At 45.6% G+C, this 24,645-nt stretch overlaps 1 protein-coding gene across 1 annotated transcript in view; it reads right to left on the reverse strand.

The window, feature by feature from the left end:
* Window positions 1-24,023, reverse strand: part of LOC147107792 (chloride intracellular channel protein 4) — a 100,873-nt gene extending 76,850 nt beyond the window's left edge. Inside the window, exon 1 of the mRNA XM_086007101.1 lies at window positions 23,761-24,023. Within this exon, the coding sequence (XP_085863227.1) occupies window positions 23,761-23,994 (234 nt within the window). The 5' untranslated portion in view covers window positions 23,995-24,023. The remainder of the gene's footprint in view (window positions 1-23,760) is intronic.
* Between the last annotated feature and the right edge of the window lie 622 nt (window positions 24,024-24,645).

The following is a 24,645-nucleotide window of genomic DNA, read 5'->3' on the forward strand; positions in this document are numbered from 1 at the left end:
TGATGACAAGCCAAACAATATTCAGGATTTAGGTGGGGGTGAAATCAGTCTCGGGCCCTGGTTTCTTACAATGGTAGAAGCAAAATGGCTTCTCACTTATCCACATGTAGATGCTGGAGTTGTGATAGGGTACTGCTTACAATTAAAACAATGCTGCATCTGACGTTTGCCAGATTTCTTGATTAAAAGAACATGAAGTTGAGCTAAACTTTTACAAATCTTGTTATTTTTTTTTCTCTATTAAACCAGTAGACTAGAAGCAGGCTAATGTGATGCCAACATTCATGAAGGATGGGCAAAACTGACACAGGCAACTACAAACCCAGGTTAAAATGGAATTGATTATCAAGAGTAAACTCAACTATCTGTACAATAACAACCTGGGTTAACACTGAGTTAGAAAGGAAAAGACCCTGTCTGACCAACCTGCTCAACATTTTTGAGGAAACCACAACACAAGTGGACTGTAGGAAGCCCCACAATGCGGTGTATCTGGACTTGCAAAAGACATGTGAAAAAATTCCGCACAAAATGCTATTAGTTAAACTCAATGACGTAGAGATTTAGGGTAAAACCAGGGATTGGAGAAGAAGTTAGCTTGAAGGGTAGAAAACAACAAGTACTCATTAGAGGAGTATGTTGGGGTGCAGGGGGAAGAAGTGCTAAATCGGGTGCCCCCGCGGCTTGGTGTTGAGACTACTACTGTTTCCAATTTACTAAGTGACTTGGATTCAAAAACTCAATGCAAAATGGTCAAATTTGCACATGGTGTCAAACTAGGAGTGGCAGTGGATTCAGAAGGAACTCAGAAATTACAAAATGAGTTTAATAAAATATGTAAGTGAAACACTAATGGCATGGAGGATGACAAGAAGAGCACTGAAAGCAGTCCCCATAACTTACAAGAGTTTGGCAGAAAAAACTAAAACAAAGTACAGCTTTAAGCGATCAGTTCCCGACATGCAACAACCTTTCTTTCCCATTTGAGATGGGTGCGATTACGTCATAATGCACATTTACAGGGCCCATCAGCAAGCAGTATTTAGAAGGAGATTTACAGAGAAGAATTTCACGTGTAGCTTCGAGTGAGCAGGAAGCGAGGTTTTTCCCAATCTATGCCAAAAGGAATTTCCAGACTCGGAACTTAATCAATGTATGGCAATCAGTTGAGAAATCGGGAATTACTCCCACTTGTTTAACTAGACTCAAAACTCTTCGGCTAAAAAAGAAGCCAATGAGTGCCTGTGTAAATCTGGCTGATCATATGCTATTTTTCCCAGTCGCAGTGCTGAAGTGGCATCACTTGAGTATGGATAGCTTTTCACTCATGGGTCTGGAACTCTGCTGCATATTCTCGGATCAGCCCTCGTTTGAGAATGCAAGACCAGTTTTCAGAATGTATTGGGATGGGGAGCACAAAATTACATACATCACCTGCTTTTAATTGGCCACGGGCCAGAATTAAAGGGAAGTCGATCCATGTGATGCATGAGCAAAAACCATTTTCTTTTTATTGCTGGGGAATCTGGCATTTATTGCCCATCCATAATTGCCCTCGAGAAGGTGATGATGCCTTCTTGACAACTGGCTTGCTCGGCCATTTCAGAGAGCAGTTACGAGTCCACCACATTGCTGTGGGTCTGGAGTCACATATAGGCCAGACCGGGTAAGGACAGCAGATTTCCTTCCCTAAAGGACATTATTGAACCAGATGGGTTTATTACAACAATCCGGTAGTTTCATGGTCACCATTACTGATACAGGAAACTTTGTGATATCCGGCACCGACAGGACCGGCATGTTGCTGAACTATCAAAATTGCCGGACAAACCAGCGTTAATGTTGAAACATACGGAACTGAGAAGCTCCATGTGAATCAACAAACCCTGTTGCTTAGCAAGCGTCTGTGTTGCTTAGCAACAGCTTCTACGAGACCTTGCAGAACTTGACTGTTGAGAAAAAAGCAACGAAAACAAAAAAAAACTAACGAAACAGCTCCTGATTTTTGCCGTTAGAGCGAGCATTCCGGACAGTTGACCTCCGGATAAACCAAAGTTTCCTGTACTAGCTTTTTATTGTTTAAGGTGATTGGCAAAAGAACCAAAGGCGACATGAGGAAAAACTTTTTTACACAGCGAGTCACCATTACAAATACTAGCTTTTTTTAAATTCCAGATTTATTTAATTAACTGAATTTAAATTCTGCAGCTGCCATGGTGGGATTTGAACTCATGTCTCTGGATTACTCCATAACCACTATGTTACCATCCCCAGTCGCATTTAGAGTAGGAAACTGACATGTGAATCAAGTAGGGATCCCACAAAAGCGATTCTCTGCCCAGTTTCCTGCTCCCTGCTTACACATTCCACAGTCAGTGGGACCAAACCCACTGGCTGGAAAATAAGCCCTTATGTTTTATCCCGAATAGTCAGGCTCAATTCCTTTGTAGACTGGTGGGCTTTTTTTCTTCTTTAAATATAGTTGACTTAATACAAAAAAAAGTAGAGCATGGTAAGATTAGCACAACATTTAGATTAAATGTAAAATTCCATTCATCACTTTAATTCCAGTAGAGTTCTACTTTCAAACAAGCACCTGCACATAGAGCACCAGAATGCGGGGAGCCATTGTGCTTTTTACAGGAATTATATTCTGAAGGGGAAAAACGTGCAGTCCTTGTTTAATTACATGGCAAAGAGCCAATACAGGATTTTATAGAGAAATAGCCTGATTTAATAACTGTTTGAGTGTGACTTGGAACAATTATAACTCCTGTATTAAACTGAATGTGGAAAAAATTGTATTTTTAATTGATGTAAAAAAAAGTCACCTTTACACTAATAAGATTTTAAAAAATAATAGCCATTACAAAGTATTCACTCTTGCCCATGATTTAATGGTGAAGAAATATTTTTATTTTTGGACAGCCAGGTGTCCAACACCTCATGGGAGGCCATCATAGTCAAGTTTCCAAACCAAACTGAGAAATCCACGGAAACTGAGTTTCCAATTGCCTGACATGGAATGAACACCATCTCCCTGTAGGAACAAAGTCCATGGACCAAAGCCCAAACAAAATTTACAGCACAGAAATAGGTCATTTGGCCAAACTGGCTGAGCAGCAGGAGACAGAGAGTAGGGTTAATGGGCAGGTACTCAAATTGGCAGGAGGTGACTCGTGGTGTCCCATAGGGATGTGTTGGGGCTTCAACTATTCACAATATTTATTAATGACTTAGATGATGGCATAGAAATTCATATATCCAAATTTGCCAATGACACAAAGATAGTAGGCAGTGTAGATGAAAGCATAACATTACAAAGGGATATTGATAAAGTGAATGGGCAAAACTGTGGCAAATGGATTTCCAATGTTAGCAAATATGAGGTCATCCACTTTGGACCTAAAAATGATAGAACAGGGTACTTTCTAAATGGTGAAAAACTAAAAACAGTGGATGTCCAAAGAGATTTGGGGGTTCAGGTACAGAGACCATTAAAATATCAAGAACAGGTACAGAAAATAATCAAAAAGGCTAATGGAATGCTGGCCTTTATATCTAGAGGACTAGAGTACAAGGGGGTAGAAGTTATGCTGCAGCTATACAAAACCCTGGTTAGACCACACCTGGAGCACTGTGAGCAGTTCTGGGCACCACACCTTAGGAAGGATATATTGGCCTTGGAGGGCGTGCAGCGTAGGTTTACCAGAATGATACCTGGACTCCAAGGGTTAAGTTACGAGGAGAGATTACACAAATTAGGGTTGTATTCCCTAGAATTTAGAAGGTTATGGGGTGATCTGATCGAAGTTTTCAAGATATTAAGGGGAACAGATAAGGCAGATAGAGAGAAACTATTTCCACTGGTTGGAGATTCTAGGACTAGGGGGCATCGTCTAAAAATTAGAGCCAGACCTTTCAGGAGTGAAATTAGGAAACACTTCTACACACAAAGGGTGGTAGGAGTTTGGAACTCTCTTCCACAAACAGCAATTGATGCTGGATCAATTGTTAATTTTAAATCGGAGATTGATAGCTTGTATTAAGGGATATGGGCCAAAGGCAGATATATGGAGTAAGATCGCAGATCAGCTATGATCTCACAGGCTCAAGGGGCTGAATGGCCTACTCCCATTCCTATGTTCCTATGGTCCATGCTCCACAGGAACCTCCTTCCACCCTACTTCATCTAACCCTATCAGCATATCCTTCTACAACTACTGTTACCCTATGTAAACTTGAAGTCATCCAAAACTCAGCTGTCCGTGTCCTAACTCACACCAAGTCCCGCTCACCCATCACCCCTGTGCGCGCTGACCTACAAGGTTCCCGGTTAAGCAATGCCTCGATTTCAAAATTCTCATCCTTGTTTTCAAATCCCTCCATGGCCTCGCCCTTCCCTATCGCTGTAATCTCCTCCAGCCCCACAACCCCCACCCCACCCCTCGAGATATCTGTGCTCCTCTAATTCTGCCCTCTTGAGCATCCCTGATTATAATCACGCAACCATTGGTGGCCGTGCCTTCTGTTGCCTCGGCCCTAAGCTCTGGAATTCCCTGCCTAAACCTCTCCGTCTCTCTACCTGTCTTTCCTCCTTTAAGACACTCCTTAAAACCTACCTCTTTGACCAAGCACCTGCCCTAATTTCTCTTTATATGGCTCGGTGTCAATAGCCATCTTACTCTATGATATAAAAAGACTACTGAGCACTTGGTTTGAGTATAAAACAAGGCTTTAATCAACTGTTTCAAAACCATGAGATTTCTAGTTACATCACTAGTTCCTGGTTACAGAAACATCCTGAGCAAGCTGGGCCCACACCCGAGTATTTATACTCCTCGGACGGTGCCACCAGCTGGCCGCCCAGTGTTACTTCATGAGTCATGATAAGATTCATGACATCCTTCCCACCTGAAAGTTTTGGAAGTCCGACGACTTCCTTCTAGTGGATTAGGCGGACCACAAATAAGCGCAGTCTTTTAGATCTTCGCTTGTGGCTGGAAGATACGTCTCCTCGGATTGTGTCTTGGTCCCTGGGTCGCTTGGTACTGGTAGATCAACGGGGCCCGTGTCGCCTTGATCGACCTGCAGAAGACTGGGGAGATTGTGACTCCAGGTGCGGGTCCTCACGGGCGCAGAGCTGGCATCATCTTGGTTGGTCGCCGGGGATTGACCGGCATCCTGGCTTCAGGTAGCCATCCCATGGGAAGCGCTCGGCTCCCAGAGTTGATCCGGTGGAGTAACCGGCAGATCCCTTGATGTCCCAGGGAGGGCGTCATCCTCAAAGGAGCGCAGAGCGTTGGTATCATTACCATGGGTTCCTCTACCAGTTGAGTCCGTGGGACTGGTTGGACAGGGAGCCAGATCTCGGAGTGAAACGGTGGACTCCCGGCCATCAGGGTACCGCACGTGCGCGTAAGTGGGATTAACGTCCGTTAGTTCCACCTCGTCGACGCGTGGATCGTTTTTGGAAGATCGGACGAATCTTCGGAGCAGCACGGGGCCGGGAGCTGCCAACCATGATTGTAGGGACGTCCCATGAGTGGAGCAACGCTGGAACCTGAAGAATCACTCGTGAGGAGTGACATTGGTGGACGTAGAAAGAAGAGACCTGATGGAATGCAACATGTTAAGGAACATAGGGCTAGAAATTCAGTGGGCTTTGCGCCCAGTTTCCACCCAAATAGGGTTTCTGCGCCAGTGTAAGAGGGTGCGCTGATATTCAGCGCTGCGGTAATGGCGGCGGTAGCCAGTAGCGCTGCGCCGACACCGATGACGTCATCGGTGTGCGCAGTGCCCCGGTTCCGCCCCGCTTCCGGCCCAAACCCCATATTTAGTTGCGGCCACCTCTTCTGCAGCGGCTGCAAACAGCGATTGGAAAACGGGGCCGTACTGCTGCGCTACTGGGGCGTTTTAAGGTGGAGGTGCGGCCGGCCGCCTGCCCGCACCTCCTTCCCCGGCCTCCTCCACCCCCCCCCCCCCGCGGCATTGCCGGCTGCTTTCCGCGAGCCCGGCACTTCTCCGTGGTGCCGGGCTCATTTGCCGGCACAATCCAGCGGCGATCTCGCTGTTGCAGGCACCTCCCCCTTAAGAGAAGGAGGAGGCCTGCAGTACCGCAGCCTGCCGCTCCGCAGCGGGTGGCGCAGCGGGGCCTACAGCGCAGAAATTCAGTTTCAGCGCCCCAAGCGGGGGCGGGCACACCCTGGAATAGTGCCCGGTTCCGACTTGGGGCGCAAAAGCCGAATATCTGACAGGCGCACCTGGCTCCGCGCGCAGCGCTAACTTTTGGGCGTTAGCCTGCTGGCGGGCCTTAACTGAATTTCTAGGCCATAGTTTCCCACTGCTGGTCTGGTAGGTTGCGTGACCTCAGTGCAAGATGAACAGCGTTCCAAATGATAGCGTTATATCTCTCAACCTGTCCGTTACTGATGGGATGATACGGTGTCGTTTTGCTTGTGGCAATTCCCCGTTGGGAAAGATAACTTATGAGTTCGCTTGACATGAAGGAGGCACCCCGATCAGAGTGGATGAAATTGGCTGTACCGCAAAGGGAAAAGACCTGATCGAGGCATTTGATCACTGTGGAAGTAAGCATATTGGGACAGGGGAAAGCAAAGGGAAAGCATGAATATTCATCCAACATAGTAAGTAAGTAGGTGTTTTGTGTTGAGGGAGGCAATGGCCCTTTAAAGTCAATGCGGAGTCGCTGCATAGCGTGTATGAGTGAGCCATCCGATGGACGGAAGAATTGCGGTTTTAATTCCGCACAGATTCTACAGGTGGAGCAAGTTCTTTTCACATCTTCCGTAGAAAATGGGAGATTTTTAAGATCGCACAAAGTGCAACATACGGGTAACGCCAGGATGGCATAAGTCAGTATGAAGATCCGCAAGAGTCGAAGTTGACATAGAAGAGCAGAATGCATGCGTGAGGGTATCCGGGGCCACATTCTCTCTGCCGGGTCGATAATGTATGGTGTATCCAAAGGCGGCCAATTCCATCCTCCAGAGTTGTATTTTGTTATTCTTGATCTTAGTGCGTTTCCGGTTATCCAGCATAAAGGCCACGGAGCGCTGATCAGTTATAAGCGTGAAATGGCGACGAGCGAGAAAATTACTCCATTTACGTACTGCTTCGATGATGGCCGTAGCCTCCTTCTCGACAGGAGGATAATGGAGCTCACTACCCTGCAATGTTCTGGACAGAAATGCAATGGGTCGACCACCTTGATTCAAGGTAGCCGAGATCGCCACATCCGATGCATCGCACTCGACCAGAAAAGGGAGATTTTCATCGATGGAATGAAGTGTGGCTTTTTCCAGTTGTTGCTTGAGGAGGTTGAAAGCTGAAATAGCTGTTGCCTCCAACGGAAATAACTTTGCATGAAGCAGGGGCTGGATCTTGTCGGAGAAGTGGGGTATCCACTTCGCATAATAGGCGAACATGCCGAGTGCCCGACGAAGAGAGCCGAGATTCTGAAGCGGACGAAGTCGCTCCGGATACAGTTTGATGACACCGTTGCCCACCCAGTAGCCAAGGATGTTGACTGATGGTACTGATTAAGTTGTGACGACGGAGAACGTCAAGTCAAAAAATTTCTGGAGGTTGGCATCATGCTCCTTCTGGTCATGACCAGCAATGGTGATATTATCCAGATATGGAAAAGTGTCCGTTAAGTTCTCCTGTTTGACTAGGCTATCCATTGCCCGTTGAAAGACAGCCACCCCATTGGTGACCCCAAATGGAAGGCGACAAAACTGATAAAGCCGACCATTGGCCTCAAAGGCCATATACTTTTTGTCAGAGTTCTTTAATGGTACTTGATGGTATGCGCTCTTTAAATCAAAAGTTGAAAATACCTTGTAATTGGCAAGGTGATTGACCATGTCATCGATGTGTGGTAGTGGGTAGGCATCCAGGTCGGTATACTGGTTAATAGTTTGTGAGTAATCGATGCAAAGACATTTCTTGTGTTGCTTCAGAGGATTTTTAACAACAACGACTTGAGCCTGCCGGGAAGATGAACATGGCTCAATGATACCGTTAGCTAGAAGGCGAGAGATTTCCACCTCGATAAAGGATCGATCATCTTGGCTGAAACATCGTGATTTAGTGACTATGGGCTTACATCAGGGGGAAAGATTGGCAAACAAGGAGGGCTCATCGAGCGAAGCTGCCGAAAGCACACAAAACAGTACTTTGGAAATAGTAAGCTCTGGCTTTGACCCTCCAAACTCGAAAGTGAGTCTTTTGTGTTGTTTCTGGAAATCCTGTCCCAGGAGCACATCACTGCATAGGTTTTTGAGCACCCCGAGCCGGGTGGAGAAATAAGTGCGGCCATTGAGAATAAGATTGACAAGACAAAAGCCGGAAGAGTTGGTGGTCAGTGTCATCAGAGCCATTGCAATTTCCCTGTCCGAGGGGTAAATACACAGTTTTAACTTACTGACAGCCCGCTCACTAATGAAGCTGTCAGAGCTGCATGAGTTGATTAGTGCACTCAAAATGTGTCCATTTACCAAAACCTTCATGGCTGCATGGGACAGACTTTGGGGAAAAACAGCTGTGATGGGAGGAGGGGCAGTTTTACTCTTGACAGCTGTAACCTTAGTAGTGGTTCTTGGGGGAGGAGCAGTTTTATAGATTGCAGCTGTAACCTTAGTAGTGGCACTTGGGGGAGGAGCAGTTTTATAGATAGTAGCTGCAAAACTAACAGGGGCTCTTGACTGGCATACCTTAGAAAAGCGACCGTTCTTACTGCAATGATTGCAGGTTGCGTTACAAGCAAGACAAAATTTCCTATAGTGGAATGCACCTCCACAGAAGAAACACTCCCTTCCAGATTGCCAAGATGCCGCTAGGGCAGTGTCATCATCAGTGAAGGCTTCTAGGGTAGGGTTGTCATCCGCTAGTTTAGAGTCATCATCAGTGAGGGCTTCCGCCTGAGACCTATCGAAGGAGTCATTAAAAGTGATAGCAGCAGCCCATGCACGTGGTAAAAGATAGGTATCTGCATTCCTCTTTGCTAAGTCCAGGAAACATGCCTGGTCATAGGCAGCCTGTAACTCGAGGGTTTTATTCTCCAACAGATGCTGACGTATGAAGGGAGACGTCATTCCGTTAATAAAAGAATCACGAATTAGCTCCTTCTGGTACTGCTCAGCTGTGACAGCTTTAAGATTACAATCCTTGCTGAGCCTACAATCCTTGCTGAGCCTGCAAAGCTTTTGAAAGAATTCGTCAAGTGATTCCCCGGGTTGTTGTCGAGTAGTGGCCAGTAGATGCCGAGCAAAAATTTTGTTTGGGGCCTTAACATATAGTCGCTGTAATATTAGGATAACGGAGTCATAGTCTACACAGTCTTCGATATAGTCAAACACTTGAAGAGATACATAATTGGCAAGTATCTCTAATTTATCAGGAACATTCTCACCACACACCCTGAGGAAGTTGCTGAAGGTACGATATCAGTGTTTCCATACTTTAGCAGTTGTAGGTGAATTTGGGTCCAGGTCAAGACGGGCGGGTCTGAGTAGTTTGTCCATGATGGATTGATTACTACGCCGGAGTTCCCTTCTGCAGTTGAAGTCGTAGCTGTCTGTTCCCGAAATTACTCAGAGCGTGGAGCCGATACACAGTTGATTAAATTGATGTAAAAAGACTACTGAGCACTTGGTTTGAGTATAAAACAAAGCTTTAATCAACTGTTTCACAACCATGAGATTCTAGTTACATCACTAGTTCCTGGTTACAGAAACATCCTGAGCAAGCTGGGCCCACGCCCGAGTATTTATACTCCTTGGACGGCGCCACCAGCTGGCCGCCCAATGTTACTTCATGAGTCATGATAAGATTCATGGCACTCTAATTATTATTTTGCTATTTAAAAGCAGAAAAGGCAATTTGGCTCAACAACCCTACCCCTACTTAACTGATCTAAACCCCACTTTCCTGCCTTGTACTAAACTCTTCAATCCCCTCCGTCTCCACAACCATAACCAATTGTTTTATAAACTCATCTATTTATAATGTTAATATTCCTCTTTTTCATGGCTGGAAACTGTATTTCTTACTGTCATAATTTTTGATCAAGCTTTTTTTTGTCAATATTTCACATAAGCACAGGTTGGCAAGATTTAAGGCTGAGAGAGCTACAAACATATAGGGCTCGATTTTAATAGCCCTGAGGAGGCGGGTTGGGGGGCGGGTCAGCAGCAAAAATTGGGAAAAAATGGCTTCAGACACCCAACCCGCCTCCATCCTACCCCCACGCGATTTTCATGAGTGTCGGGTCAGCCGCTCCCAAACTGACCCGACTCCAACCAGTGGGACAGGTAGTTAGGAGCCTGTTAACTGCCTTGCTAATCCTATTTTGATATTGGGTTTCCCATTTTCATGCTTCTGGCTCCTGTTTCCCATCTTGCCAGAAACAGGCCAGCTGCAAGGAGACGAGTTGCTGGAGCACATGATCTGTAGTCATTGTTGCAGCACTTTAAAAGCGCCTCTGTAACATGGCTGACATTCAAATGCAACAATTTTGTTATTGGAGGTTTGGGATAAGATTTTGCAACTCTACTGACCTTGTGACTGGTCAAGCTGACACCCATCTGCAGAGTTACCTGACTGGAATATTCAGGCCACTTTGAGTGTGCGCTTGCAAGCTTCTCCTCTCAGCTGAAATCTATAGCAACGGGATGGGAACCATTTACATCCTCGCATCCTGGTCGTCAGATTCAGAGGAAGAGCAGCCACGGCAGTGCCACAACCAGCCACAACAGCAGCACCAACACTAGGAGCGCCAACCTCCTCCTCACCCACCTGATGCTGCACTGGACACAGGGCATCAGCCCCTGACAAACATTGCTGGCCAGGAGGCATCACCATGGCCAGATTTTCTTCACTTGATGCTGTAAACCCTGGCTGGCACATGAAGCGCTCAGTTGACACCATCCCACACCAGCACCTTGAAGCATCCCTTTAATGTCCAAGCCATTCTGTGCACACACATCGCTATAGCAGGGGGGTGGGGGTGGGGAGTTATGACTGAACAATCACTGGAACTCAGTAAGACACTTCTCAATGTGTGCTCAGATCTGTCCAATAAGGGGCACTTTTGGAAAAAGATATTTCACTGTATGACAACACATTACCAGAAACTTCACATGGACATTGGCTAAACCTCTCAAGTGCCCACACTTGTGTGTTAGTTGGTATGCTTGCAGTAGGATGAGAGTGAGTGTGAGGGGTTGCTAGTGAGATGGGGAAGTGATAAAATAGATAGAGAGGGTTGGGTGGAGGTTGGTGTCCTGGGGAGGTCTCTTCTGCCCTTGGAAGGGAAGAGAACCTCCCTGCGTGCTGTGACTCCCTCCATAAGGATATGGAGGGAGTCACTGGAGAGCCTGGGTGCAAGCGTTCACCTTTGTGCAGTGATTGTTAGTGTTTGCAGCACCTCAATGCTGTCAAACACCGACAGGTCAACTGTCAAAATAAAATAAAATTGAGAGTGGTGAACCTCTGGAATTCTCTACCACAGAAGGCCATTGAGGCCAATTCATTAAATATATTCAAGAAGGAGTTAGATATATTTCTTAAGGCTAAAGGGATCAAGGGATATGGGGAGAAAGCAGGGACAGGGTACTGAATTTGGATGATCAGCCATGATCTCATTGAATGGCGGAGCAGGCTCGAGGGGCCGAATGGCCTACTCCTGCTCCTATCTTCTATGTTTCTATGTCCCTTTAAGGAAACTGGCTGATGATGCGTCATCAAATTATGTCATCAGACCCACTTCCTGTTAATTGGCCAGTAGGTGGGCTTAACAAGGCCAATCAAGGGAAAATCACATCTGCAGAGCGGAGGCAGCTGGGGGCGGGACCGGAACCCGGAAACCAGCTGACCCGCCCCCATCCTGCCTCCAGAATTAAATTCGCAGCCTCAGTCACTTCTAGAGTTTAATTGATTAAAACCAGCACAGGGGCCTCTCAAGCTTCCTGCTACCTGTCCAGCTGGGCCGACCATGCCCATTAAGGACTTTGGGAATAATCCCAGTCCCCAGTGACTGATGGACTCCACCAGTCATGTTCAATAATCAACAGTACCTTGGAGTACGACAAGGCTGACGACCAGTCTGCAGTTTCTAACAAAAATAAACTTCAAATACAGCATTAGTAGTGCTCCACAAATCAGCTGATTCCAGACCCAACACTATATAATCTGAACAGCAACTTAAAACTCCCACTCCCTGAAACTAGCAGATCTGTTATTGCATTAAAAAAAAAGATATTTAGTCTTGGATATTAACCCTCCCATGACGTGCAGGACGAGGTTAAACCCTAAAACGCAAACCGGGACTGCCAACCCGACGCGTACAAGCCTGCCGCCATTTTAACTCCGATAGGTAGCAAGGCGTGTGTGTATCCCATCTCCAATGCAGTACTGAGGGAGTGCTGCACTGTTGGTGGTGCGGTCCTTCAGATGAGACGTTAAACCGAGGCATCATCTGCCCGTTTGTAGCTGTGCACTTTGGAGAGGAGATTTTCACGGGTCAGCACCAAGGATTTCCTGAGCACAGCGAATATCAGAGGAGAAAAGACAATTGAGTGGTAAGAGTGCGCATCTGTAAAGAAGCCCACCCAATTTTCCTTTCCTTTCCAGGCGTGCACTCCAAGTGCACTTGGGTACAGACCCACAGAAATCTCCACTTGAACTTTTCTGGGAACTTTTGGTGTGGTCTGGGAGCAGCACCATACCAGATTTACTCAAGGGCTGACGCTGCAAGTGATGTTAATTGCCTACTGGTCCAAATCCTCTTGCATAAGAACATAATAGGAGCAGGAGTAGGCCATTTAGCCCTTCAAACCTGCTCCACCATTCAATAAGATCATAGCTAATCTTCTACCTCATGTCCACTTTCCTGAACTATCCCCATAGAATCATACGGCACAGAAGGAGGCCATTCGGCCCATCGAGTCCATGCTGGCTCTCTGTAGAGCAATCCAGTCGGTACCATTCCCCCGCTCCATCCCCGTGGCCCAGCAAGTTTATTTCCCTCAAGTGCCTATCCAGTCTCCCCTTGAAAATATTGAGTGTCTCTGCTTCCACCACTTCCATCGGCAGCGAATTCCAGGTCATCACCACTCGCTGCGTAAAAAAGTTTTTCCTCACATCCCCCCTGTATCTCTTGCCCAAAACCTTAAATCTGTGTCCCCTGGTTCTTATTCCATCAACTAGTGGGAATAACCTTTCCCCGTCCAGCCTATCCAAACCCGCCATAATCTTGTACACCTCTATCAAATCACCCCTTAACCTCCTTTGCTCTAATGAAAACAAATCCAGCTTCTCCAACCTGTCCTTATAGCTAAGATCCCCCATCCCGGAACCATTCTAATAAATATCCCTTGATTCCCTTAATGTTCAAAATCTATCGATCTCTGTCTTGAATATACTCAACGACTGAGCCTCCACAGTCCTCTGGGGTAGAGAATTCCAAAGATTCACCACCTTCTGAGTGAAGAAATTTCTCCTCATCTCAGCCCTAAATGGCCGACCCCTTATTCGGAGAATGTGACCCCTGGTTCTAGACTTCCCCAGCCAGGGGAAACATCCTCCCTGCATCTACAGTTATCAAATTTAGAAGATACTTTGATGATTTGTTTTAAGTACTTTGTCCTCGGAATTGTCCAACATGCTTTTTTTTTTAAACTTTACAACAGCATTTGTTTTCCTTAAAATATGGAGTAACAGAAAGAAAAAAAAGATTGCGACAAGGATATAACCCAGCCAAGGATTCAGATTACACAATAAAACACAAGAGTGAAGCCCAAGTAATTCAGCGACTAATCTCAAAGATGCTAATATACCCTCGGGCATCTGTCTCACTCAAAGAGGAGCACAAGAAGAGATGGACATTCTCTGAAAAGCTTACTATCAAGTGACCATAAAACGGAGTGGCATGATGGTGCAAGAGCAGGAGATTAAGATTGAAGTACAAAAGTGGCAGATTACTTTTGTGGGTAATTTGCATAGATTCCTCTCAGGCCACAAGGTCCATATTAGTATGCATCACATAGTAAAATGAGGTGTGTTGGAATTGGGATCGGGAGGAAAGGCACATTTGATTGGAACCTCTGAATTGCTTTGTGCACAGACTACTTGTGCCATATACAAAGTCATTGATTTTGTTCCAGTTCATACATGTGTTTTTTTCCCATTCATTCTTGGAATGTGGGCATCATTGGCAAGACAAGCATTAATTCCCCATTGCTAGTTGCCGAGAAGGTGGTGATGGGCTTTCTAAACTCTGGAGGACAGTTAAGAGTCAAGTGGGACTGGAGTATACACACACACACACACTCCGACAGCAGGTTTCCTTCTATAAGGTACATTAGTGAACCAGTTAGGAGTTTACGACAATCCAACAGCTTCACGGTCACTTTTACTGCTACCAGATTTTTATTTCCAGATGTTATTTTTTTTTAAACTGAATTAAAATTCTCAAACTGCCATGGTGGGATTCAAACTTGCATTCTCTAGATTATTAGTCCAGGCCTCTGGATTATTTCTGATCAGTTTAATCTGCCTGAAAATGTCGTTGTACAACATATCTTAATTAGTGAAAGGGATACTATTGGGTAAAATCAGCTTTTGGAACAAACAGGAGAAGTAAACATAGAAAAATAGAAAAATAGGAGCAGGAGTAGGCCCTTCAGCCCCTCCTCGAGCCTGCTCCGCCATTCAATATGATCATGGCTGATCCTCTATCTCAATACCATATTCCTGCTCTCTCCCCATACCCCTTGATGCCTTTTGTGTCTAGAAATCTATCTATCTCCTTCTTAAATATATTCAGTGACTTGGCCTCCACAGCCTTCTGTGGTAGAGAATTCCACAGGTTCATCACCCTCTTGAGTGAAGAAATTTCTCCTCATCTCAGTCCTAAATGTCCTACCCCGTATCCTGAGACTGTGACACCTCGTTCTAGACCCCCCAGCCAGGGGAAACATCCTCCCTGCATCTAGTCTGTCTAGCACTGTCAGAGTTTTATACGTTTCAATGAGATCCCCTCTAAATGATGTCAGATGGCCATATCGGCAGCTGTGGAAAGTTTGCACCACAGACAACGAGACAGATCCTCAACTTGCCGCCCAGGTGTAAAACTGACGTTGCCATCCGTTAGATAAACTGCTCGCTTTTCATTCCCATCGATTTCAAATTTCTATAATGGCGGCTGATCTGCAATGGTAGGTTTACACACAGGCAACCTGAAGGTCTGTCCCACTGTATCTGTTTCTTTGAAGTTATTACAAGCCTCCAATGACTAAACCACAAAAAATCACCTTCTCGATCTGAAGCAGTCAGCAACGAAACGGCATTTTTACCATGCATTTCATAGGCTCTTGATATATTTTCAATTTGCACCATAGATATCAAAAAGAGCACCTTTAGACATGAGTTTTAACAAAATCAATAGAACTGAAAGCTGGTTTTTCCATGGATGCAGGTGATGCGCGGTCTTAATTGCCATCATTACAAAAATTGTATCATGGAATCAGAATCTACCAGATTGGCAGTGCAGGATTATTCTTCATTGTTATTGCCGCTGCGATTCCACATAATGCGTGAAAGCGGTTAGTTTTTGGTCTTCTGTCTTTACTGCTATCAGTGGCAGTGCAGTCACTGAAAATAAAACATTTTTAATTGTACGATTCTTTTTAATGTGTGGATTGAAGACAAATGGCCCATTTCAGTTTAATGGGCTGCCTAATTCTTTTGTGCCCAGCTGAAGAACAAAACTAATTCCAGAAAAAATCCTTCATGATGGGTGTTATCTCAGGGGGTTGTAGAATGCAGCCTCTGCTACAGAACGCAAGCAATGAAGATTATATTTGTAGTTAACGATCACATTTGTGCATACAAGTACACCCATCACTGTATTTGTCTTTTGCAAATGCAGAAATAATAGATCACGGAAAGTTGCAACCTTGAGGAATGAATGAATAGGCTTTTGAATTATTAATTTAGCTGTTCAATACGCATGGAATCCATTGCCCCGACTACATGAAGAAAGCACCGTGCCTCACAGTCGCAAGGCATATGTCCATCGCCAAGGTCCCAATCTTGACCTGCCCATCAGGCGAGCACAGAACGGAGGCTCAGCTAAGCGCCTCCCCAAAAGTGGTGAGAAAATATTAAGAGTGCAAGGCACTCAAGGCATCCCTTGTGCACCTCCTAAGAGTTGATCGCAGAGTGGTATTGGCAAAGGCATGGAAACAGGCTGCCCACCTGCTATCTCTAACCTGCAATGATGTCTGGTGCACCGAGGGAACTAAAGGAGTACTGAAATTAACTAAAGGAGTACTGAAATTAACTAAAGGAGTACTGAAATTAACTAAAGGAGTACTGAAATTAACTAAAGGAGTACTGAAATGAACTAAAGGAGTACTGAAATTAACTAAAGAGGGGGCAGGGGAGTAAATGCCAAGGGTCATAATTAAAAGGAAGACTGCAGTAACCTGATTGACCACCCCCGCTTCTTTAAGGTCAACAAGTAAATCGTGGCAAGACTTAAATGTGTGGACAGAATAGTGTGATTTGCAAAAGGTCTAAGAGTATCGATATACTGTAAAATGTTCTGGAGAGGAAATAAAGTACAGAATTTACTTTGGAGAAAGTACACACCATTGTCTCTATTTACCCCTATACTAAAGATCCCCTTTTAACAATTGCTCCTAATGTTTTTGAGAAACAAGTGAGATCAAAATATCCTTGGATTCCCTGCTTATTTTATTTTGCTTTTTTTAAAAAACTGCAGAAAATATTCCATTGGTATTAAGCTATTTCAAAACAACTAATTTTATATATTCAGGTTACAATTCAGTGAAATCAAAGTTTAAAAAAAATGGAAGCAGCAAGAAAGTTCTTAAATATTTACACACGTACGGTGAATTTGTGGCTGCTGTTTCATTCTCGACATGGAAACAGTGGCCCCGATTTTGCTGGAGTGGGGCATCTCGCATTGTGCCCCGATAGCTGTTTGTGCAAGTTTTGGTTATTTTGCCCACAAAGTTGAAGGAAGTGTGAGTTGATAACAGCGCAGCGAGGGCAACAGGGCATCTGGGACCTTGGCGAACAACAGGACTAACCCCAGTGTATCTCCTTAACCAATGGGATTAAAGGAGTGAAAAATAAACAGAGGAAGGACTGAGAAAGAGGGTGAATTAGACTCAGTGAATTCAATGTCAAATCAAGTACAGAAAGGGGAAGAGAGAGGGAAAGAAAGGTTGGATTGAGAAAGAGAGGGAGAGAGAGAGAAAAAAAGAGACAGAAAGGAAATTTGACATTTTTAAAAATCAGCGATTCACAACCTGAAGGAATGAGAGTCCACACTTTTGTGTGTTCACTTTCTAGGCAAAAGAGGTTAATTGGCAGGCATTAACAATTATCACATCGTTAAAAGGGTACTTATGCTGCGCAAATCATCCAGTAACTTGTGGCGATTCGCAATTTATGGGGTTTCTCTTCCTTGCCGTAAGTTTCTGGCTGATTTCAACATTAATAACGGCGTGTGTCATTCACATTCCGTTATTTTTTTCTGGGCCATTATTTCACAAATAATATAATAAGTCCGCTGCATCTTTTCTTCTGCACGTTGAACCTTTTCAAGAGTCATATATCTGTTGACTATAACAGTTAAATGATTGAAGTGCTGTACTAGTTTTGGAACAGAATTTATCATGCTATCTCTTGCATTTTAAGTTTTTTTTTTAAAAATTCGTTCACAGAATGTGTGCATCACTGGCAAGGCCAGTATTTATTGCCCACCCCTAATTGCCTCGAGAAGGTGGTGGTGAGCCACCTTCTTGAACCACTGCAGTCCGTGTGGTGAAGGTACTCACACAGTGCTGTTAGGGAGCGAGTTCAAAAGGAACGCAAAATAGTAATGCCACTAATTATAGTAAATGGTCTGTGCCTGCTAGAGTAAGGCCTTTAACTTTTAAAATACATTTATTTCTACTGCAGTTTTGGCTTCAATGTAATTAGGATCCATATCAACTGTATTTATCCTCTTAACATTTATCCTTGTTAAAGTGCAACAGGAAGCAATTCTAACAAGGATAAATGCCTCAGGAATTGACTAGAGTGGGAAGGCCAGAAAGGGACTGCTGACAGCAGAGAGGCCTGTTGGGTATGTACTCAGGTGACGGGCAAGCCAGCACTTTCCCATGGTTCAAACTTCAACTTTAAGAATACAGGTTTTTGAAGTATTCATACAATGCTATGACAAACCTCCACTCTGCTGTAGACAGATTTAGACTGTGTGGATGCCAAACTGTTTTGGTTGCACACAGGTGTGCAAAATAGTAATGCCACTAGTTATAGTAAATGGTCTGTGCCTGCTAGAGTAATGCCTTTAACTTTTAAAATACAATGGGCCAGTAATTCCGGTCCCAACGCGTGAGTACGGACGGGGTACTCGCGTGGGCCCGTTGGAAGTGCCGGATTTCAGCATGCACAGCACATGCGCAGGAAACCGGCATTTCCTCCAAGGGTTTCAGAGGTCCAACGCGTGCAGGACTCTGCGCGCGCACGCGTTGAACTTCCTTCTTTTGACAGGTTTGCCCGTGTGCAAGAGCCTGAACTTTTTACACATATAAAAAGGAGGCGTAAGGACTGGATTCTTGAAGGTAAGTGGTCTATTATTTAAAATTATTACATTTTTTCCACAGCTTCATTGTTTTTAAGGACTTTACAGTAAGGTAAGTTTATTTTTAGACCCGATTTCTTAAAAAATTATTTTTTTCAAAAATTTTATTAATTGTTTAAAATAGTTTTTAAAAGTTATTTATAGTTTATTTAACTATTGGGATGTTTTTTTAAATTTTATTTAAAGTTAAACTAATCTTTTGGGCGCCCGTACTTTTCATGAGTTTGACAGTTCTTACTGTCAAACTCATGAATGAAGTTTCCCCTCCCCTGATTGGCTGCACAGTGCTCACCTGATCCCAGCCGGCACATTGCACTAACTACGCCGCTGGATCAGGCAAGCACATCGCGCCGACATCTGAACCGGGCCAGTGACAGGAATTCCAAGCAGGCCCAGGCTTCGGATGTCGGCGCGCCGGGTGAGTGTACATCGGGGGCTTGCACGCGCGGCAAGCCCCCGAACCTAATTTCTGGCCCATTTATTTCTACTGCAGTTTTGGCTTCAATGTAATTAGGACCCATATCAACTGTATTTACTAAAGGAGTTAGGTCTTGATGCCACTCTCAAGTGTAAACTTGAAGCCAGCTTATTGATTAAATTAACTTTAAATGCATTAGAGTGGTTAGAATGTGGAACTCGCTACCACAAGGAGTAGCTGAGGTGAATAGCATAGATGCATTTGAGGGGAAGCTAGATAAACACACGAGGGAGAAAGGAATAGAAGGTTATGCTGATATGGTTCGATGAAGAGGGGTAGGAGGAGGCTTGTGTGGAGCATGAACACCAGCATGGACCAGTTGGGCCAAATGCCTGCTTCAGTGCTGTACATTCTATGTAAGGAGCGAGAGCGCCCTTCTGTTGAGGGTCAGTAAAACTCCAGCACTCACTAGAAGGAGACACCGTGGGACAGTAGGAGTATGTTTGATATATGAAATTAACTTCGTTTGGTGTAACATTTTGGAGAGCTGTAGTTTACATATAATAAAACATCAACTGCATTGCTTGTGTGCCACAGGCTGTATTCTATTCCCAAAGCAGATAATCAGATTTTCAAAAAAATGGTTCAATTACCTTCATTAACAAAAATTCCACCATTTTGGACAAACCTACTAACATGTGCTTAGCTGTAACAATCACTTCAATGGTTATTTAGACCTTGTGCTTATGGGATGCAATCCATGACTTGCCTCCAGTGAGAGACGACAGGACGACACCCCATATGGACTGATAAACAACCCAGAATAAGCAAAAAGGGGAAAATATTTGAAACAAAACATTTACAAACGCAAACATATTTTAAAAAGCCCATGCCAGGAGTAGCTGCATCAACTACAATACTTAAAATGATTCTAGTTCCAAAACCCCAATAGTTTCCTTTGGTGACTCAGTCTACAAATCTACACCAGATACACATCGAAAGTGTAAACAAATCAAGTCATGAGAAAAATGCAGATATTTCTGTTGTAAAGGAATGGTCAGCTCATTCCCAAATATTACTGGTCCTTTATACATTCCAGCATGAACTTCGTGGACAATTATGACCCTGTTAAAAGAGTCTTGCAGTTAACTAGATTTTCAAAACAGATTTTTTTTTTTTAATTCTCTTTTGCAAATTTTATTTTGGAATTGAAAAATGATACTTTCCAATCTCTTCCAGTGGGCGCCACAGGACATTTGATCCAAATTGTCAGACACACCTTTAATTTGGTAGGGCCATTTGACTGATGTGTGGTGCCTTCCTCGTAGGGACTTGTCCTGGAGGCATTTCAAACCCGAGGAAAAACAGGGGACTTTGCAACTTCCAAGGAGGGCAACAAAAAATACTCAACCTAATGACCGGGTACACAAACTGAAGTTAGAATGGGAGCATCCTATGGTCCTTTATAAATTGGAATATGTAACAATGCACACTGGGTATGTGGTGTACGGGTGCACACACACACTAACTGGGGGTTTCGTGTACTCTTTTGATTGGGTGCACTAAAACAAATAAACTGTAACTAATAAAACATTAAAGGAAACTTAACAACTTAAATTAAAATTGTGTTGGCCGGGGTGATGATGCACTCCAGTCCCTCCGATACCCACCAGTCGCGGAAGGCCTCAAGCGTGCCGGCGGACACCACGTACTCCATCTCCAGGGCCACCTGGGTGCGAACATGGCCACGGAAAAGAGGCAGGCAATCGGGCCGAACGACCCCCATGACCGCCCGCTGCCTGGACCAGTTAATGGCCACTTTGGCCAGGCCCAGGAGCAGTCCGACCAAGAGGTCCTCCGATCTGCCCGCTCCCCTCCGCACTGGGTGACCAAAGATCAGGAGCGTGGGACTGAAGTGCAGCCAAACTATCAAGGAGCAGCCCCTTCAAATAATGGAAAAGGGGCTGCAACCTCTTGGGTATTTGGTGTAAGGGTGCACACACATAAACACACACACTAACTGAGGGTTTGGGGTAAGGGAGCGCACACACACTAACTGGGACTTTGGGGTAAGGGTGCACACACACACTAACTGGGGGTTTGGGGTAAGGGAGCACACACACACTAACTGGGACTTTGGGGTAAGGGAGCACACACACACACTAACTGGGAGTTTGGGGTAAGGGTGAACACACACACTAACTGGGGGTTTGGGGTAAGGGTGAACATACACACTAACTGGGGGTTTGGGGTAAGGGTGAACACACACACTAACTGGAGGTTTGGGGTAAGGGTGAACACACACACTAACTGGGAGTTTGGGGTAAGGGTGCACACACACACTAACTGGGGTTTGGGGTAAGGGTGAACACACACACTAACTGGGGGTTTGGGGTAAGGGAGCGCACACACACTAACTGGGGGTTTGGGGTAAGGGTGAACACACACACTAACTGGGGGTTTGGGGTAAGGGTGAACATACACACTAACTGGGGGTTTGGGGTAAGGGTGAACACACACACTAACTGGGGGTTTGGGGTAAGGCTGAACACACACACTAACTGGGAGTTTGGGGTAAGGGAGCACACACACACTAACTGGAGGTTTGGGGTAAGGGTGAACACACACACTAACTGGGGGTTTGGGGTAAGGGAGCACACACACACTAACTGGAGGTTTGGGGTAAGGGTGAACACACACACTAACTGGGGGTTTGGGGTAAGGGAGCACACACACACTAACTGGAGGTTTGGGGTAAGGGAGCACACACACACTAACTGGGGTTTGGGGTAAGGGTGAACACACACACTAACTGGAGGTTTGGGGTAAGGGTGAACACACACACTAACTGGGGGTTTGGGGTAAGGGTGAACACACACACTAACTGGGGGTTTGGGGTAAGGGTGAACACACACGCTAACTGGGGGTTTGGGGTAAGGGTGAACACACACACTAACTGGGGGTTTGGGGTAAGGGTGAACACACACACTAACTGGGGGTTTGGGGTAAGGGAGCACACACACACTAACTGGGGGTTTGGGGTAAGGGAGCACACACACACTAACTGGGGGTTTGGGGTAAGGGTGAACATACACACTAACTGGGGGTTTGGGGTAAGGGTGAACACACACACTAACTGGAGGTTTGGGGTAAGGGTGAACACACACACTAACTGGGGGTTTGGGGTAAGGGTGAACACACACTAACTGGGGGTTTGGGGTAAGGGAGCACACACACTAACTGGGGGTTTGGGGTAAGGGTGAACACACACACTAACTGGGAGTTTGGGGTAAGGGAGCACACACACACTAACTGGGGGTTTGGGGTAAGGGTGAACACACACACTAACTGGGGGTTTGGGGTAAGGGAGCACACACACACTAACTGGGAGTTTGGGGTAAGGGTGAACACACACACTAACTGGGGGTTTGGGGTAAGGGTGAACACATACACTAACTGGGGGTTTGGGGTAAGGGTGAACACACACGCTAACTGGGGGTTTGGGGTAAGGGTGGACACACACGCTAACTGGGGGTTTGGGGTAAGGGTGAACACACACACTAACTGGGGGTTTGGGGTAAGGGTGAACACACACACTAACTGGGACTTTGGGGTAAGGGAGCGCACACACTCTAACTGGGGGTTTGGGGTAAGGGTGCACACACACACTAACTGGGGTTTGGGGTAAGGGTGCACACACACACTAACTGGGGTTTGGGGTAAGGGTGAACACACACACTAACTGGGGGTTTGGGGTAAGGGTGCACACACACACTAACTGGGGGTTTGGGGTAAGGGTGAACACACACACTAACTGGGGTTTGGGGTAAGGGAGCACACACACACTAACTGGGGGTTTGGGGTAAGGGTGAACACACACACTAACTGGGGGTTTGGGGTAAGGGTGAACACACACACACACTAACTGGGGGTTTGGGGTAAGGGTGAACACACACACTAACTGGGGGTTTGGGGTAAGGGTGCACACACACACTAACTGGGGGTTTGGTGTAAGGGTGAACACACACACTAACTGGAGGTTTGGGGTAAGGGTGAACATACACACTAACTGGGGGTTTGGGGTAAGGGTGAACATACACACTAACTGGGGGTTTGGGGTAAGGGTGAACATACACACTAACTGGGGGTTTGGGGTAAGGGTGAACACACACTAACTGGGGGTTTGGGGTAAGGGTGAACACACACACTAACTGGGGGTTTGGGGTAAGGGTGAACACACACACGAACTGGGGGTTTGGGGTAAGGGTGAACACACACACTAACTGGGGGTTTGGGGTAAGGGTGAACACACACACTAACTGGGGGTTTGGGGTAAGGGTGTACACACACACTAACTGGGGGTTTGATGGTGTTCTACAACCCGCGTTCAGATTGCAAAATAAATTTTCATTTAATCAGAATCTCACGAGTGGCTTCAAATCCAGAGTGAATAGATTTAAGCGCCACTGACCCTTTAATCCGTACAGTGTATATAAGGCTGCCTTCAGGGTAGAACATACATCAAGAGATTCTGTTTGTTCTATTTAAGGGAGGGGGAAATTAAATATTAGGACGCATATTTTAAAAAGTAGCAAGTTAAGTAGCTTTCTCTGCAGAAGAGCAGATGGAAATGTACCTTCACAAACAGGGAGACCTCATGCTCCGTTTCCTCGGAAGTGTTGCGGTAGATATTGAACAGCCCGTTGCCCCTTGCGTTCTCCTGATCCCTCTCTCCCTCCTCGATTTCGGGGGTGCAGTCCTGGTTTTCGCCCGTATGCTGGGAGTTATTTTCCTCCCTCTCCCCCCAGCAGTTTGGGGCAATCCCCAACTCTCCATCCGCCCCTGCACCGTCCCCCACCCGTCCCGCCATCCTCTTTTGCTCAAAGTGCAGGAGGAGGAGAGAATCCAACCGGTGGCTCGCAGCTCACTGAACCAGACACGGGCGGATTAGCAGCTCATAAACCACACTGCGTATGCTTCCCAAATCCTTTCCCGAAGGTTTAAAAGCAATGAGACAAGGGAGGATTACAAGTGGCAAGAGAGAAATTCTAGCAAATAGAGATAGGCATGCAAGGCAAATAAAAGAGAGCTTCATTTGGATCTTACAAAGTAGTGAGGATTACTAAAATACCATTAACACCATAAAAATTCAAACTGGGCCCCCCGATCCTAGAAGGCCCATGAGGAGATCCTATTGGGTCCCCAAGATCATCCAATTTTTGTCCATCTGGCATCAAGACTTCAAGGGGAAAAATTTGGTTGCTTTGTGCGAAGTAACTAGCGCCGGGGCGCGGCAATGTTTGCGCTGCTCGTGAAATTGACCAGACATTTTGCGGCGGTGCTAAACACTACCGCCATGATCTCCTGCGCCCGCAGATCGTGACGTCAGTCAAGCGTGTAACGCCCTGGACCAGATATTGAGTGGCTCCGCCTGCCGCTAGCAATGACAGGTTAAGGGGAGCGTTTTGCTGTCAGGAAGGGACTGGGGAGCGCTATTTAAAGGCGGCCGCTTACTGCCTTT

The sequence above is a fragment of the Somniosus microcephalus genome, chromosome 14 (assembly GCF_052327205.1).
Source record: "Somniosus microcephalus isolate GS21.2 chromosome 14, FLI_Smic_1.0, whole genome shotgun sequence".
In the NCBI taxonomy this organism is placed as follows: domain Eukaryota; kingdom Metazoa; phylum Chordata; class Chondrichthyes; order Squaliformes; family Somniosidae; genus Somniosus; species Somniosus microcephalus.